Genomic DNA, 15,660 nt, shown 5'->3' with positions numbered 1-15,660 from the left:
TTCTTTCTTTCTTTCTTTCTTTCTTTTCTTTCTTTCTTTCTTTCTTGACAGGGTTTCTCTTTGTAAGCCTTGCTGCCTGGACTCCCTTTGACCTATAACTCTCGAAGATCCTCCAGCCTCTGCCTCCTTGAGTGCTAGTATTACAGGCCTGTGCCACCACTCCTGGCACACGTATCTGTTTTTAACCCAGTGTCATTCTGGTTTTTGTTACTGTGACTCTCTAGTATATTTTCAAAATCAAATATTGTGCCTCCAATATTGCTGTTTATTCAGGATTACATTTGGCTTTTCCTTGTTTTTGTGATGTCATGTGAATCTCAAAAAATCCTTTTTCATTGTGTCAAGAATGCCATTGGTATTTTATAGGGATTGCATTGACTCTATAGCTCACTTTCAATAATGTGGCCCTTTAAACAATGCTGTATTGCCAATCTTTGATTGTAAGAAGTCCTATTTTTAGTTTCTTCAGTTTCTTTCTTCAGTGGCTTTTAATTTTCATTGCAGAGGTCTCTCATCTCCTTACCATGAATGGAATTGTTTTTTATAGTTTCTTTGTTAGCAGGTTTATTACCAGTGAATAGAAAACTACTGATTTTTGTAGCCTGTTACCAACTATATGTGGGGACACATGCCTTTAACCCCAGTACTTGGGAGGCAGAGGTAGGCTGTTCTGTGTGAGTTTGAGGTGCACGGGTTCCATCTTTTCTTCTAGACTCTTTATCTACTCAGGACATGTACCCATGCAGTGCCTGGCTTTTCTTCCCTTCCCCCTAGAAGGGCAGGTCTGTCTTTTGCCAGTTATGCCCCACTAAGGATGATGGGGCTGGAGGTGGGGGTGGGGGCTGAGGGCACTGAGGATTATGTCCCATCCTTTCTTACGTTCATCCACCCAATAAGCACTTCTTGGTGAGTTTACTTGATATTGGGCACCTTGCTGGGCACTGTGATTATAGCTGTGACTTAGCATTGTGAACTTTGCATTTTTGCGACAGGCTAGAACAAAAATACAGGTGATGAGAGAGTGAAAGGGATGAGTGGACAGTGACAGTTCTGGAGATGCAGGCATCAAGGATCACGGAGTGGGGGGCAGAAAAGGTCCTGCAAATGACTGCAGAATGAACTGAAGAGTTACTAGCCTGAATGTTCTCTGTACTCATGCTGAGGCCCTTATGTGAGGGCCTGTGATGTGGTGAGGCTGGGACCGTTTGTCATGAGCCTTTGTATTTCTTGTCCTAGGAATGGCCACGCTCTACTGGCGTTCATGTTCTCTCGACAGGAAAGCAAGCTGAACCGCCAGCAGACCATGGAGCTCGGCCACCACATCCTGAAGGCACACATCTTCAAGGTGAGGTGTGCGTGAACTCTGTGGTTTGAAGATTTTAGACAGGTCCGTAGGCCATCACAGAGATGTCTGTGAGCCCTGCGTCCATTCCCTATTTCAATACTAATAAAAGAACCTGAATTCCATGGCCTGTATCATCTCGTATTGCCTGGGTTCTTGGACCCTCCTTGTTTCTCAAAATGACATTTGATGTGTACCCTTTCCCCCTAGATTTCCTGTCTAGGTAGGTATGTTGAGAGCCATGGTTCTCAACCTTTCTAATGCTGTGACCCTTTAATACAGTTCCTTTTGGTATGATAACCCCCAACCGTAAAATTATTTCATTGTTACGTTGTAACTGTAATTTGCCACTGTTATAAATCGAACTGTGTTTTCTGATGGTCTTAGGCAAACTCTGTGAAAGGGTTGCTTGACTCCCAAAGGGTTGTGACCCACAGGTTGAGAACTGCTGGTCTAGAGCCTTTACCAGGCTTGAGGTTTTTGTGTTTGTTTTGTTTTTTTCTTTCCTCTTCCCCCTTGCAAAGTATCAAGATTACAGTGGTGAAAATATTCTGCATCAGTATCAGAGTGCTGAGCTTGCCTCTTATTTTAGTGCCACCCTCCTTTACTGGCCCTGCCTAGACGCCTTCATTCATTAGGAGTTGGAGACGGTGATTCTCTAGCTTTATCATTTATTGTTCCTCTGGTTTCCTACTGCAGAAGGATGCTTTCTCCTTATAGGTTCTCATTCTCTCTCTCTCTCTCGTATAGTTCACAGGGCTGTGATTTTCTGACCTTGTTAGCGCACAGGCCGAGGTGTCCTTCTGTATATGTCACTGTCTGCACGGAGCACCTCCGCAGTGTGCTGGACAGGTTCACTCTCAAACTGGTGCTGCCTTTGCTTGTCTCCAGGGCCTTAGTAAGAAGACTGGCGTCTCCTCAAGCCATCTGCAGGCCCTGTGGATCGGCTACAGCGCTGAGGGGCTGTCTGCTGCGCTGGCCTCTCTCAGGAATCTCTACACTCCCAACGTGAAGGTGAGCAGCCTCTGCACAAGGACCTCGCCCATTTCTCCTCTGCCAGCCAGCGTGGCTCCAGGGAGGGCAAAGGTTCTGGTGATGGCTTCCCCTCCTCCACATTACACGCTTCCCCCTTGAGGTCCGGTTTTGCTCCTGCAGGGAGATAGAGGTACATGGAGCTTTTGTGTTAGCCCATAGTGACCATTTCAGAGAGGAGGTGACAAGGAGGAAGTTCACAGAAAAAACTGAAGGTCGGAGAGCTTGGCAGGGAAACTGGATTTTTAGTGTCCTGAATTACTATAAGAACTGATAACACAGGATGATGGGCCATAGAAAGCTATCTGCAGGTTCAGGGAACACATGACATACATTTCTGGCAGTGGAAAGAGTGTTAGGTTGGTTGTGTACTGAGCTGAGAACTTCTTGCTCTGTGGTCAGTGGCTCTCCTGTGCTATTTTTGCTATACTTTTGCAGAAAGATTTTCTTTCCCCATTTACAGATTGTATAACACAGTCTTAGAATCAAAGTCAGACCTTAGGCCACACAAAAGCGTCCAGCCCCAGACCCTGACATGCCCTGCTACTGAAACTCTGGGCCTCTTTCCCAGCTGACTGAGTCTTCACAGGAAACCACTATGAGGTGATAACTGTACCTGCTCCTCTCTCATATTAACCCTGAGGAAGCCTAGTGTGGCCATCCTGAGAGAGGAGGCAAGGCCTGGCTTGGGTTTCAGGTAGTTGGCGTCCACCTCACCTCAGGAAAGTGGTTACCTGCACCAGAGATGGAGACATGGGGAGCACTGCCAGATATGTGGTGCCTCTCCTCCCTCCCGCTGACTCCCCAGGCCCCCAATACTTCCGCTGGCCCTGGCTCAGAAGTCTGGACTTGAGGAGCCTTCCCCATTAGTTGGTGCTATTCTGCCTTCTTCTTGTCCCTGTTGAGTTTGAAGAGTGGGGTTATGGTGTGCCCAAGGACCATGGGTATCAGGGAGGGCCTAGCAGTGGGTGAGTCCGGGGGGATGACCCAGAGCCTGACTGGCCAGTGTAGGGCCTTGGTGTGGAAAGAGGGTGTATTGCCCCTGGGTGGATACAGACAGCATTTGCAATGATAAAAATGCTGCCTGTGTCCCCATGGCCCACTGCCATCTGTGGGTCTTCAGCTTTGACTCACCCCCTTATCTGGGCACCTTCACATGGCACTAGAACTGTGTGCTCCCGGGGACCCCTGCATATGTCCTCTCCCTCCAGGCGCCAAGCTTTCGATACTTTTGTCCTGACTGAGCCTCGAATGCAGGTTTTCTTAAGTGGGTGGGCAAGAAGCCATTTCTGTAATGCAGGAGAAGCAGGTCACCCTGTTTTCCCTTGTCCCAGGTAACCCTTGCTTTCCAGATGGTTCCCCCCCCCAAAAAAAAAGTGGATAGCTCTAAATTTAGAAGTCACATAAAGATAGCTATGTCATAATTTTTTTCCACTTGGGCTTTATAAAAAATTGGGTTTAGGTTACTATACCATTGGTCGTCTTTCTGACGATAGCAACATGGCTTTGGCTTCTCTGTAGAATTAATAAATTATAAAAGAAAAGTAGTAAGCTGGCAGTGTCTGTTTTCACTACTTTAATGAATTCATGGGCATAGAGGTTAGCTTATGTAGGCTGTTAAGTGTGGAGAGGAGTGACGGGAAATGTCACACTCTCTTGAGCACGGGTTTTCAAGACAGTGGATTAAAAGGCTTCACTCTCCAGGCTGTCAGCTTTCCTCATATCATGCTGGCAATTTTAAGTTGTTCATTTGTACTTTGTTTTATAAAATTCCAATGTTACCTACCCCTGCACCATCCTCAGATTTATGCATCTTGAATCTAGAATCTTAAGTCCTTCCATTATCTTCCCGTTTTGTCTTTGTAAGTCTTTGATGAGGGAGAAAACGGTTTTCACAGAATATTGGACAAATTACAGTAATTTAAAATTATGCATGCAATTAAGGAACTGTTTTTAGAGAGTATTAACTGTTGTCACACAGGAATGAATGTCATTTTGAAAATAATTGCAGTTTGCCACTTTGGCAAATTAAAATGACTTGCTCTGAAATGAGGGCTTGGTGATTTCAGAAGTGTGCTGGTGATTGGCAGCCCTGTGGCCTCAGTCGCTGGGACCGAGGTCAGGCCAGCCTGTACCTGTGTGACCCACTGGGATCCTTGCCACCCAAGCCTCCGGGCTCCTGCCCAGCTGGTTGTTTTGCTCAAGTGTTGTCATCTGGCTGTGCCAGTCCCTGCCTGTAGACACTGGTAGCACTTGGCTTCTGGTCTTTTGCTCAGCTGAAAGGAGAGGAGACTAGGAAGGAGGCAGGGACATGGCCTGCCTTCCCTTGGCTGGGCTCAGGGAGATTGTACTCTTTATCACAGTCAAGGAGGACACACTCTTCAACGGCCCTTCTTCTGTAAACTCCCACTAGTACATGGCTGCTTAGCCTGGGCTGGCTGGCACTTCTTCAGGACCTTGTCAGTGGTTCTCCGCCACCCTTCTGTGTTTTCGTAAGTTGCTCGGTGGTCTTGCCCCTTCCAAGTGTAAAGAGAGCTCTGGTGAAGCCCGTGAAGTCTCCTGCAGATGGGCAGGCATGTGTAGGATGAGTCACACGGTGCCTGCTACCAGCCTGCTCTGTCCCTGCTGCTCTGGGGACAGCAGTTAGCCTTGTGTCTGAGCTACCTTTGCCCTTGAGTCCTCACTCCTGAAATCTCCCAGTGATCAGAAAGCTGGCAGCGAATGCTCTTGGGAAAGTGTCTGGCATGTCTTATGTGCCTGGGTGTGCTGTTTGATTGCCGCTGCCCTTGGCTGTGGGAACTGGGACTGTGCTAGGGCAGGCACCCTGGAACTCTGCGATGATAGCTGCGACTCAGGTAAGGCCCTCCATCCTGCTCCTCTGAGCTGCACATAGTCCAGCGGTGCACGCAAGGCGGTGTGGGAAGGAGATGGACCTCCAGGTCTCGGGACGTCACTCTGAAAACCCCACAAAAGGGTGATGGTAACAGTAGATGCTAACATCTGCTTAGCACTTCTGAAGTACTGAGGATAGTGCTAAGCCAGTCTCTCTTCCTGTGGGGAGGTGGTGTTATTTTGCCATTCGTTTTTAATCTTTATAGCCACCAAGGGAGTGGATGCTTTTGTTCCCATTTTTCGGCTGGGGAGCAGAGGTTTGGGGCACAGAGGGACAGCAGGACACCTGATCCTGAGCTTGCCCTAGTGTGTCTGCAGGTACTTTTGTCACCTGGTATGTTTACAGCTCTGCCTGCCTGCCTGCCAAGCCCATTCTCTTGGGAAGCCCGGTTGCCAGAGCCCCAGGCCCACAAAAGTCAGAGTCTTCAGGCTGGGACCCAGGCACCAGAAAATGTGAAGATCTAGGTGACTTCAAGTGTGCCCCGGGGTTAAGAACAATGAACAAAGGGGAGACCTTTGAGCTGTCAGGGATTTATGTAGTAGAAATGCACACAACAATGCAGCGATGAAAGCGGTATGTTTCACCCAAGCAGGTAGCAAAGCCCCTGTCCTCAGCACATGCCATCCTAGCGTCTTGTTAGAGCTGCACTGTGGGGCTGAACCCCTCCACCAAGGTTTCCAAAGAGACCATGCTGAGCGGGATGGGGAGACACTGCTCATGTCCTCAAGGTGTGCCTGGAACACTGAAGAACTGAAGGATGGTCTGAAAGTCACCTAATTTAGACCACTCACCCTGTCGTCTTTTTTTCTGAGGCTCATGGGTCTCAGGAAAGGATGGGCTGATGGGGAGGAACATGGTCGGGTCGTTAGCCAGCAAAGTTCTCACACGCTATCCCTGCTGGTCCTGTGGCGGTCCTTAGGAGTCTGTATTTATGTCTGTACGTCTTGTTCCAAACTGATTGCTGAGGCCTTTATAAAACACCCAAGAATTTCTTCAGCATAATGAGGTGGGGTTTTTTTTGTTTGTTTGTTTTTGTTTTTGTTTTTTCTTTTTTTCATACTGATCATAGTAGTTCGGAAGGGATTTTTTAAAAAAATCCTTGTTTTATTTAAACTTGCAGTTTTAAAATATCTTTGAATGGTAGTTGAGTCAAGTGGTATTTTAGGGAGTGCTGAACCTGTTTAAATGTTGTAGGAATCCGTCAGCTTGCTTCTTAGATTCTCACATTTCTGCATGCCTGCCTTTTCCTCAGTGTTACACACACACACACACCCCTATAAGTGCTCACTGACATTGAGAGACTGGGTTGGTGTTGACCTGGGTCTGGCTACATGATGGTGATTGTCCTTTATTATTATTATTATTATTATTATTATTATTATTATTATTATTATTATTATTATTATTATTGGTGTTTTGTCTTTATGTCTGTGTGTGGGTGTTGGATCCTGGGTTTACAGACAGTTGTGAGCTGCCATGTGGGTGCTGGGAATTGAACCCAGGTCCTCTGGAAAAGTAGCCAGTGCTCTTAACCACGGAGCCATCTCTCCAGCCCCGATGATTATCCTTCTAGTGGGATAAACAGCGGGGCTGATGGTTGGGTGGCCAGATGACGTGACAGGGTGTCCTCATTACAAGCGTGTGGCTTACCATTCCTTGGTCCCAGTGATAAGAAAGACCTACTGTGCGTTTCGGTCCTGAGTGTGGAAGAGCTCTTCTCTCTGTGAACTTCTGTTTTCAGAACCAACGTACAGTGCAGTGAGCTAAGAATACAAGAACTAGTTGAGAGATGGAGAGGGATGGAGTCTATGCTTCAGTGGAATGTGCGTGGAGCAGGGGGAGGACTTCACTTCCGGTTCTGTTGTTGGAGTAGAGACCCATAGGATGTATGTAGCCTTTGCTGTCTGTGAAGCAAGCGTTCAAGACAGAGGGAACTGAAAGGCAAAGGCTGTGATAGCCTGCTTAGTGTTTCTGGGGAGGGGATGTAAGAGAGAAAGCTGGGAGCACCTATCTTGTGGAGTTCAACTCCAGCATTGTGGAGACAATTTAACATTTCACACTTTAGTCTCTAACATGTCCAGATGCCATTGGGAGCTGTAGTCTTGCCACTGTTAGTATAAAAGTCCTGTACTAACAGTTTGTAAATATTCTGTTGGCTACTCCCTGGATAGAACACTGAATTACCCAGAATTTTTTTATGCCCATTTTCTTTCTGTATCTCTTAAAGATCCATGATCATCTCTAGTTAAAATAGATGACGTGGTCTCTGAGGTTTTCACATCTCATGGTCAAGCCTGATGATCTGCCAGGCCTTGGCTGGGGGAGTGATGGATGCGGGTTGGAGCTGTTGAACGGGACCAACTGAAGACATGCACCGGGCATCTTAAGAGGTGTGAAAGCAGCATTGTTTTTTCCTCGTGATCAGGCGATTTGAGGGAGATTAGTATAGCTAGAAATTTGCCTCTGTTCAGTGATTTCATCTTAACATGTGTAGGACAGAAATGTTCCCTGAGGTCTAAGGCCTCTGGCAGGTGCCGTGTGCCGCTGTCCGTGGGAGCAGGGCAGGGTATGCTGTCCGTGCACTGTGCTGATGGTCCTGAGCATTTCTGGGCTTTCTCTCTCTTTCATGTAGGAACATACCCTTGTCAAGAAAAGAGACTATTCGTGTTTTCTTTTGGGTTTATCTCATTGTTCATGCTTCAGTCCTTGGTTATTATTTCATTGTTAGAAGGGTGAGCTGTCAAAGTGCAGCCCTTATAATAACAGTGATATCAGTGTTAGCTGGAAATCATTACAGGTGTGCCACCCGGGGGCCGGAGAGCTAGAGGTTAAGAGCACTTGTTCTGTCCGGCGGAGTCCCTGGGTCAACTCCCAACACCTATGTGGTGGCTCATAACCATTCATAACTCTGGCTATAGAGAATCTGATGCCCTCTTCTGACCTCTGTGGGCACCAGGCATGCGTGTGATGGCACAGACACACATGCAGGCAAGACATCCATACGTATAAAGTCAAAATCAATAAATAGTTTTAAAAAATATGCCACTCACTACAGAGGATGAGGAAAAGAGGGTGTACTATAGACATCAATATTTTTAATTTTCACTTGTGATGAACTAAAAATCCATAGTGGAAAATTTAGCATCGTAGCCATTTTTAAATGTTTATGCCTGTGAGGTATTTTCACATTTAATGTTGTGAATCTCTAAAACTTTTCATCCGGTAAGTCCCTTCAGCCATGAAGCCCTCTCTTTTCCCTTCTGTGCATGGTCTGGAAGCCACGCCCGGCCTGGGTCTGTTTTTGATCGCCCTGGGTGCATCCTCAACAGCGTCACGTGCTGTCAGTCTTCACTGCATTGTCACTGTGGTTGAATTCCCCTCTAAGCCTGGCTGCATGTCCATCTCGGTCCATCCTTCAGCTGCTGGACCTGGGGTTGCCTTCCATGTCTCGAGCTTGGTGAATGATGTTGATGGGAACTTGTGCATATTCCTCCAGGATTCTGCTTTCAGTCATTTTGGCTATATACCCAGAAGCAGGTTTGTTCTGTTTTCCATCGTTTGGAGGGACTTGGGCGGCTCCTCCCAGCGCAGATGCACCTGTGCGAATGCGCACACATCTGCTGCTGGTCCACCTCAAGCCCAGATCTACTAGAACAGAAACAAAAAGTTGCAGATATGTGCCTTCTTCCTAGACATTGCTATAGTGAACACACGGATGAGATGCTAATCTTGCTTGGGGATGTTGGCCAACAGGTGAGCCGGCTCCTGATTCTGGGAGGGGCCAACGTGAACTACAGGACAGAAGTGTTAAATAACGCCCCCATCCTGTGCGTCCAGTCTCACCTCGGCCACGAGGAAGTTGTCACGCTGCTTCTGGAGTTCGGCGCTTGCCTGGATGGGACGTCAGAGAACGGCATGAATGCGCTCTGCTATGCGGCTGCCGCGGGCCACATGAAGCTGGTGTGTCTGCTGACCAAGAAGGGCGCGAGGGTAAGCTGCTGCCTCCTTGACGGGGAGGATGGCAACAGGGGCGGGGAGATATCTTCCTGTCATTCCTGGGGTTGTTGACCCCTGGGCCAGTCTTCATGGTTTTCAGCTCCGTCCGGTGCGGTGAGTGGCGACATTACAGAATCAATGTAGGAGATCTGGGTGTCTGAGTGGGAGCCTCAGGAGAGAGGGAGCCGTATAGTAAGCCTGCCACGTAGGCTTGATGTTGTATGAGGCAGATTCCTGGCCATTAGCCACATGGGCAGTGCCATCCCGAATTGTTTGGAAGATTTTTTTCTGAAGTTTTTTTCTCCCTACATTGTGTGTGTGTGTGTGTGTGTGTGTGTGTGTGTGTGTGTGTGTGTGTATGCACATGTATGCATGCATGTATATGCTATGCTACACATAAGGGGGTTAGAAAACAGTGCTGGAGGGAGTTGGTTCTCTCCTACTGTAATCACATGTGCAAGCAATTGCCTTTCCCTGTTGGAGCCATCTTGCCAGCCCTGTTGGAAAGATTTTAAATGTTTACCCCAGCCCACCCTGAATCCTCCGCCTTGTCCTGTTTCATGTCATGATTCTTTTAGAACAGTCCCACCAGTCCTCTGGCTCTTAGAAGTCATGAGCTTGAGCTTCGGGAACTGCCAATCATCTTTCCTTTTCCCACCCGGAACCCCGGGCTGCTGAGGCCCCCAGTTCTCACCTGTCTGTTGGAATCCCATGACACTGGCGTGAGCCTCCCACCAGCTTGTTGCTGTTCCCATGAGATAGCTGGTACCTGACACATCAGGGTGGAACTACCAGGCTCGGCATAAGCCCTCTTTAGCTTAGTATCAGCAGGTACCCATTTCACAGGCAAATGAGCCTGTTGAGTAACAGTGGGTAAGTTAAGTTTAGAGTGGATTTAGTTAAGTTAGGCTTTAGTAGGTACAGAAATGGTTTCTGTTGTTGTTGCTGAACCTTAGCATCAGTGTTTGGGGTGCCTGTCTTACTGCTGTGTGGCTCACTCCCAATTTCTGGATGGCAGCTTTCTCTTAGCCATCTTCTGAGGCCAGTGGTTCCTCTTCTGTCACATCAAAAGCTTTTGGGAAGAGTCTAGCTGCCCTGTTGGGGACTCTTGCAGAGTCCAGGTCATGGACTTGGGTGTCCCTAACCTTGGAAACATGTCAGAGCTGAACCCTGGGCTCCCCTTCAGTCCTAGGACACCAGCGTTTAAATGAGGAGTGCTGGGTGTGTCTTCAGGAGGTGTGCAGCGCTCACACGTTCTGCTGACTAGCTGCCATCTCCTGGCTTTGTGGCTTTCGTTTATAAGCCAGTATGTCCCACGTCACCTCCCTGCATGTTATCCTTCCTGTGTTCCTGTGTTCTCTAGATCCTTTTCTTTCTTTGGCTCCCTGGTTCAGTGAGCAATACCTGCCACCACCACCCCAGATCTCAACCTCCCAGAGCAGCCTGCAAGTGCTTCACCTAAGTACCGCATTGGGAAGCATAGGTCTTTGACTGAGGGTTTGATCTCTGAGCTCTGTGTAGTTTGCTGAGAGATGTGTTCGTGAGGAGACTGTCTTGTGGTTGCTAGTTCTACAGAGGGAACGCAAGGCCTGGATTAGTGTTCTTATCGCAGTGAAAGAAGCCACGGGTTCAGTGCTGTCCAGAAAGCAATCTGGATTGTGAGCCTTTGTTCCTCTGCAGCGGCATGAATTTGCACGTAGCCTGCAGGGCACCCTTGTTCTCAGTGTACAGGGGATGTTCACCTTTGCTCTTGCCCTGCTTCTGCCTTCCAGGTGGACCACTTGGATAAGAAGGGTCAGTGTGCCCTCGTCCACAGCGCACTGCGAGGCCACAGTGACATTCTCCAGTACCTGCTGAGTTGTGAGTGGTCAGCCGGTCCTCCCCAGCCTGGCACACTAAGGAAGACCCAAGCCCTGCAGCAGGCGCTGACGGCAGCCGCCAGCATGGGCCACTGCTCGGTGAGTGGGGCTGTGGGCTTCCTTCCTGAGATAGGAGATGCTGTGTCGCAGTACTTCACTTGTTTGGTCCCAACCTTCTAAGCTGACAGCCACAGGCAACAAAAGGAAACAGGGATTTCGAGAAGGAGTCATTGGCCCTGAGCAGTAAAGGGCTTCTGGCGACTGTGTCCTTGCCAGGAGTGGGGTGGTGAGCACAGGTTTCCTCCCGCCCACAGCTCTGGTGGCTGCTCGCTGTTTGTCTTGTCTTGTCTTGTCTTCCCCTCCTCCTCTGCTCTTACCCTCTACCTGGCTCTCTTTCCTCCCAGCCCCTTTGGTTCCTTCTTTTGTCTTTATAGCCTTTAAGAAACAATCCCATGGAACCCTAGTTCTAAAATCACTCTGGAGTGTTTGAAGGGCTTTTAAAAATGGAGGTTGGGTCCTTTTGAGAGCCTGTGAGAACACTCATTTTTCAAAGTTCCAATACTGAAGGAAAGATTCAGCACAGCGTTTCTCTCTGGTAGATGACACTAGCTCTAGGTTTGAAGATTTAATTGTCCTCAGCTGGCCTGTTTCTCTGCCTTGGCTGTGATTATGACAACATTTGCTCCCATCTTGCTGTGTGTTTCTTACTCTTTGCTATCTTCAAGCCATTGGAGGTGCCAGAGTTTGGTGGTGTTCTTTCCCCGAAATGACTGGAATTTGAATGCCAAGCTGGCTTCCTGCATTTGGCACTCACACACGATGGCAGATGCACATACAAGCATGCATTGCTGGGTGGCTGATACTTGGTATGCATAAATTACAGTGTTAAATATACGCATCTGAAAGTGTAGGTGTTTTCCTATTTTATACGAGACCTCAGGTAGCCTAGTCTCTGTAATTCTAGATCTTCCTGCCTCTGTCTTCCAAGTGCTGGGACCACAGGCATGGGGACCATGCTCTGCCTCCTCCTTCAACTGAATGAGTGGGTACGGTGTCCAGGAAGTCATCCGGGAGGTGTGTGGTGCACACCCACACACAGTGCACATTCTCTTCTTAACTCGTGTTCACCACTCAGGAGCTGGCCTGGAGAACACTGAGCAGAAACTACCTCAGAGCAACCACTAACATTTCAAGCAGAAAAGCAAGACTTCTTAACCAGAGTCCCGAAGAGGACATCAGTTTCCGAACACCATCACAGTGAAGGGCACCCTCTCTGCCACTAAAACACAGCGCACACTTAATCTTAATGCTTTGGGGGGGTCTGAAATCTAAAACTGAGGTGACAAGAGGCCAGCCTCCTCCCTGAAGGCTCCAGGAGAGAGCCTCTCCTGTCTTTGCTAGCTTCTGGAAGCCACCGCCTTCCTGCCTCAGGCCTGCTTCCTCCATCTCCAGTGTGTGCGACCTCACTCACCATCCCTGCTCTTCCCTCCTCTGACCCAGATTCCCTCTGTCCAGTTCTTAGGAATGTCATGGTTGTACCGGGTATGAGAGACTATATGACGGACTGTATACCCAGACAGTTCCACATAATGACCCTACTGCAGGGTCTGTGTCTTCCTCCTGCCACTTATGGAGCACTCGGAGCTTACATGGGCTAGGAGTAGACCCAGTCAGCGTGCTGCAGACAGTACAGATTGGGAGGCTGGAAAATGGCTTTGTCGGATCCTCCTGTCACTCAGGATGACACCGGCTCTGGCCCAGGGCACAGATACTTCACCTCCTCGAGAGCTGGCTTTCCTGCTCCCAGCTTGGGACCTGCTCTGCTCTTTGACAGGAAGATCCCCAGAAGGGAGAGGAACAGTGCTGTCAGTAGAAAATCATCTGGACAATCCTGAAAGAGATTTTTCATTGTGAAAGAAATATATCTCACCTTGTTTCCTTTCCCGGTGAAGAGTGACCTAATGCTGATTTATGCAGAACTTCACTCTGTGTGATCCGCTGGGTCCGTGGTTGATTACGTTGGCATATTTGGGTCACGTTGGAATTCATTAGAATTTTGAGTACCTGAATGGAGTTGTTGAAATTCACTGAGATTGTTGTTTTTTTTTGTTTTTTTTTTTAATTCTCCAAGTGAAAGTGTGAATAGCATACGAATCATGCTTGAAAATGGTTTTCATTCTGTTTTCTCTGCTTGTGCAGCACAAGATAATAATGGTTAAAAACCCCCACAACACTCTCTCCTTTGATATGTGGGCTATAATAAGCACCAATGCTCTGAGCGCTCATTAAATCACCTTGCCACGTCTGACAGGTCGTCCAGTGCTTGCTGGGAATGGCAGAGCAACATGAGATCGAAGTCAATGGCACCGACACGCTGTGGGGAGAAACAGGTAATTATGCTCCCATCGTTTGTAGTCAGGGGCCACTTTCCTGATGTCTCAGCCCCCACCGTGGCCTGATTGTCTTAAGAATGGCTGGTGATGTGTGTCGTCCTGTTTTTACTTTGTCACAAGAAACTTGAAGCTTAAAGCCTTTCAGACTTGCCAAGTGAGTAGTAAGGCTTCCCTGGAAGCAATAAAGGGGACTCATTTTGCGTTAGACCAGCAATTACCATGCACTTGAGAAACATGTGATGGAAATGCTTCTGGTTCACACATGCCCTAACCCCACCTGATCCTGCCTTGATGCCTGCCAAGGGGCCCCATTGTCAAGTGAATCAAGGACGCTCAGAGGGGAAGTATGACTTGCTCTGCCTTGTGGAATGAGGACAGAGCTCCGGTCTCCCAGCCCAAGCTACAATGCTCAGTACAGCCTAAAGCTCCTTTCTGTTGGTTGGGGGAGGGGGTCTGCCTGACTTTGTGGGATGGAAGATTATCAGATTAATGAAGATGGCTGCTGCTTTAGAATTTTCCGTTCAACACATGTAACTAAGAGGCATGATAGGTTTCCCGGCTTTGTGTACGATGCACGTGGCCGTCATGTCTCTTGCACAGATTTGTTTCACACTGCTTCTAAGATATTTCCTAGCAGAGCAGATGGTGGTGTGGAGAGTTTATTAGCTCCATCACACCTGGGAGGAGCCTCAGACATTTTCCTGGTGGGAGAGCAGGCTGCCCTTCAGAGCCACATGGCCGTTTTCAGAAGCCACCATCGGCTGGCTTCCTGTGGCTTGCTATGGACCAAAGGAGGAGTGGGGTATGGCATGAGTTGCAGAGAGCATGTAGGGCTCCAGATGGTGTTGATCAGACCTAAATTTCTGTCTCCTCCCCATTGAGATTCTGACAGTTGGTTGATGTCTAAAGAGACACTTGAGAAATTGAAGACTTCTCACTTAAAAACAACAACAACAACAAAAAGGTACACATTTATTACCCCACAGTTCCTGAGAGTGAGAAGTCTAGGCTCAGCGGGGCTGAGTCCTGTGCTTCAGGCTCTCACCTGCCCATGGTCTAGGTGTTGGCTTGAGCTGTGTTCCCGTCAGAGGCTCACCAGCTTCCAAGCACTGAGGCCATGGACAGGATTCATCTCCTCGAAACTGCACATGAAGGTTCAACTCTGCAAGAAGACAGAGTTGTTCAGCCCTTGTCCTATGAGGCCTTACACAAATGTTCAGACGTTGTGACCTGGAAAACAGTTCTGTTGTCATCAGTAGGGACTTGGATGAATTTAATCAGATTTTGACTTGGGGGTTTTTCTTATTTTATTTTATTTTAAGAATTTCGTGCATCATCTTAATTGTATTCTTTTTCCCCTCCCCTTCAGCCAACTTCATGCTTTCTTTCTCTCAAGAAACAGACACAAAACAAAAGCACTTCCTTCCCCTGTAAAATCCCATTGTGTGGGCTGACAGAGGCCTGTGCCTGGAGTGTGGTTGGTAAACCCAGTGTCACTCCATTGAAGAAAACTGATTTCCTCTCTTTTAGCAGCTGTCAGTTGCAAATGGCTTCTTGGCTAGGGGTGGGAATTGGTGCCTGCCTCCCCTCCTCTGTGCTAGAACTTTGTCTAGTGAACAGGTCTGGGGAGCAGAAGAGCACACTGATTCTGGGAGTCTCTTAAATAGGAGTCAGGCTCAGCATGATTCTTGTCCCAGAGCCCAGTGGTTGGTGGATTGGCTGGAGTTCCGGTTAGAACTCTGGGCTCAAATTCCAAGCAGGCCCAGATATTTGAAGTTAGAGAGGTGGGTGATAGGTCATTGACAAAGGGGACCGACCTGTTGTTCTTGTTGCCTGAGGTGGCCTTGGTAGGCCCAGAGTTCAGTAGGAAGACCAAGCTAGCTTCCAGCTTTAGTCAGTCTTACCACCCTACCCTTCTAAGTTTCGGATTATAACTGTGCACCACCATGCCCAGAAGCCAAGAGCTTTATTGAGAGAATTTTAAATTTTAACATCCTGAGTAAGAAAAAGCAAGGCCAGCTGTCTGTCAGGCTTAGAGAGCCACTGAAGCTCTCCAGGAATTGTGTATCAGTAAAACCATGACACCCTGGCTGGCGTGTTTCCTGCATCCCTGATGACTGATGTCTGCCCAAACCTTCCTGCCTC

The 15,660-nt window shown here is 48.2% G+C and overlaps 1 protein-coding gene across 4 annotated transcripts in view; it reads left to right on the top strand.

The window, feature by feature from the left end:
• Positions 1 to 15,660, top strand: part of Tanc1 (tetratricopeptide repeat, ankyrin repeat and coiled-coil containing 1) — a 226,749-nt gene that overhangs the window by 191,237 nt on the left and 19,852 nt on the right. For all 4 annotated transcript variants that reach the window (XM_055600204.1, XM_055600202.1, XM_055600203.1 and 1 more), the window contains 5 exons: positions 1,237 to 1,345; positions 2,234 to 2,356; positions 9,021 to 9,257; positions 11,036 to 11,221; positions 13,434 to 13,512. In XM_055600204.1, coding sequence (XP_055456179.1) covers positions 1,237 to 1,345; positions 2,234 to 2,356; positions 9,021 to 9,257; positions 11,036 to 11,221; positions 13,434 to 13,512 — 734 coding nt within the window. The remainder of the gene's footprint in view (positions 1 to 1,236; positions 1,346 to 2,233; positions 2,357 to 9,020; positions 9,258 to 11,035; positions 11,222 to 13,433; positions 13,513 to 15,660) is intronic.

Source organism: Psammomys obesus, unplaced genomic scaffold (genome assembly GCF_907164565.1).
Source record: "Psammomys obesus unplaced genomic scaffold, mPsaObe1.curated_primary_1811, whole genome shotgun sequence".
Taxonomy (NCBI): Eukaryota; Metazoa; Chordata; class Mammalia; order Rodentia; family Muridae; genus Psammomys; species Psammomys obesus.
The sequence above is the reverse complement of the archived record's forward strand: the minus strand, read 5'-3'. Positions and strand labels throughout refer to the sequence as shown.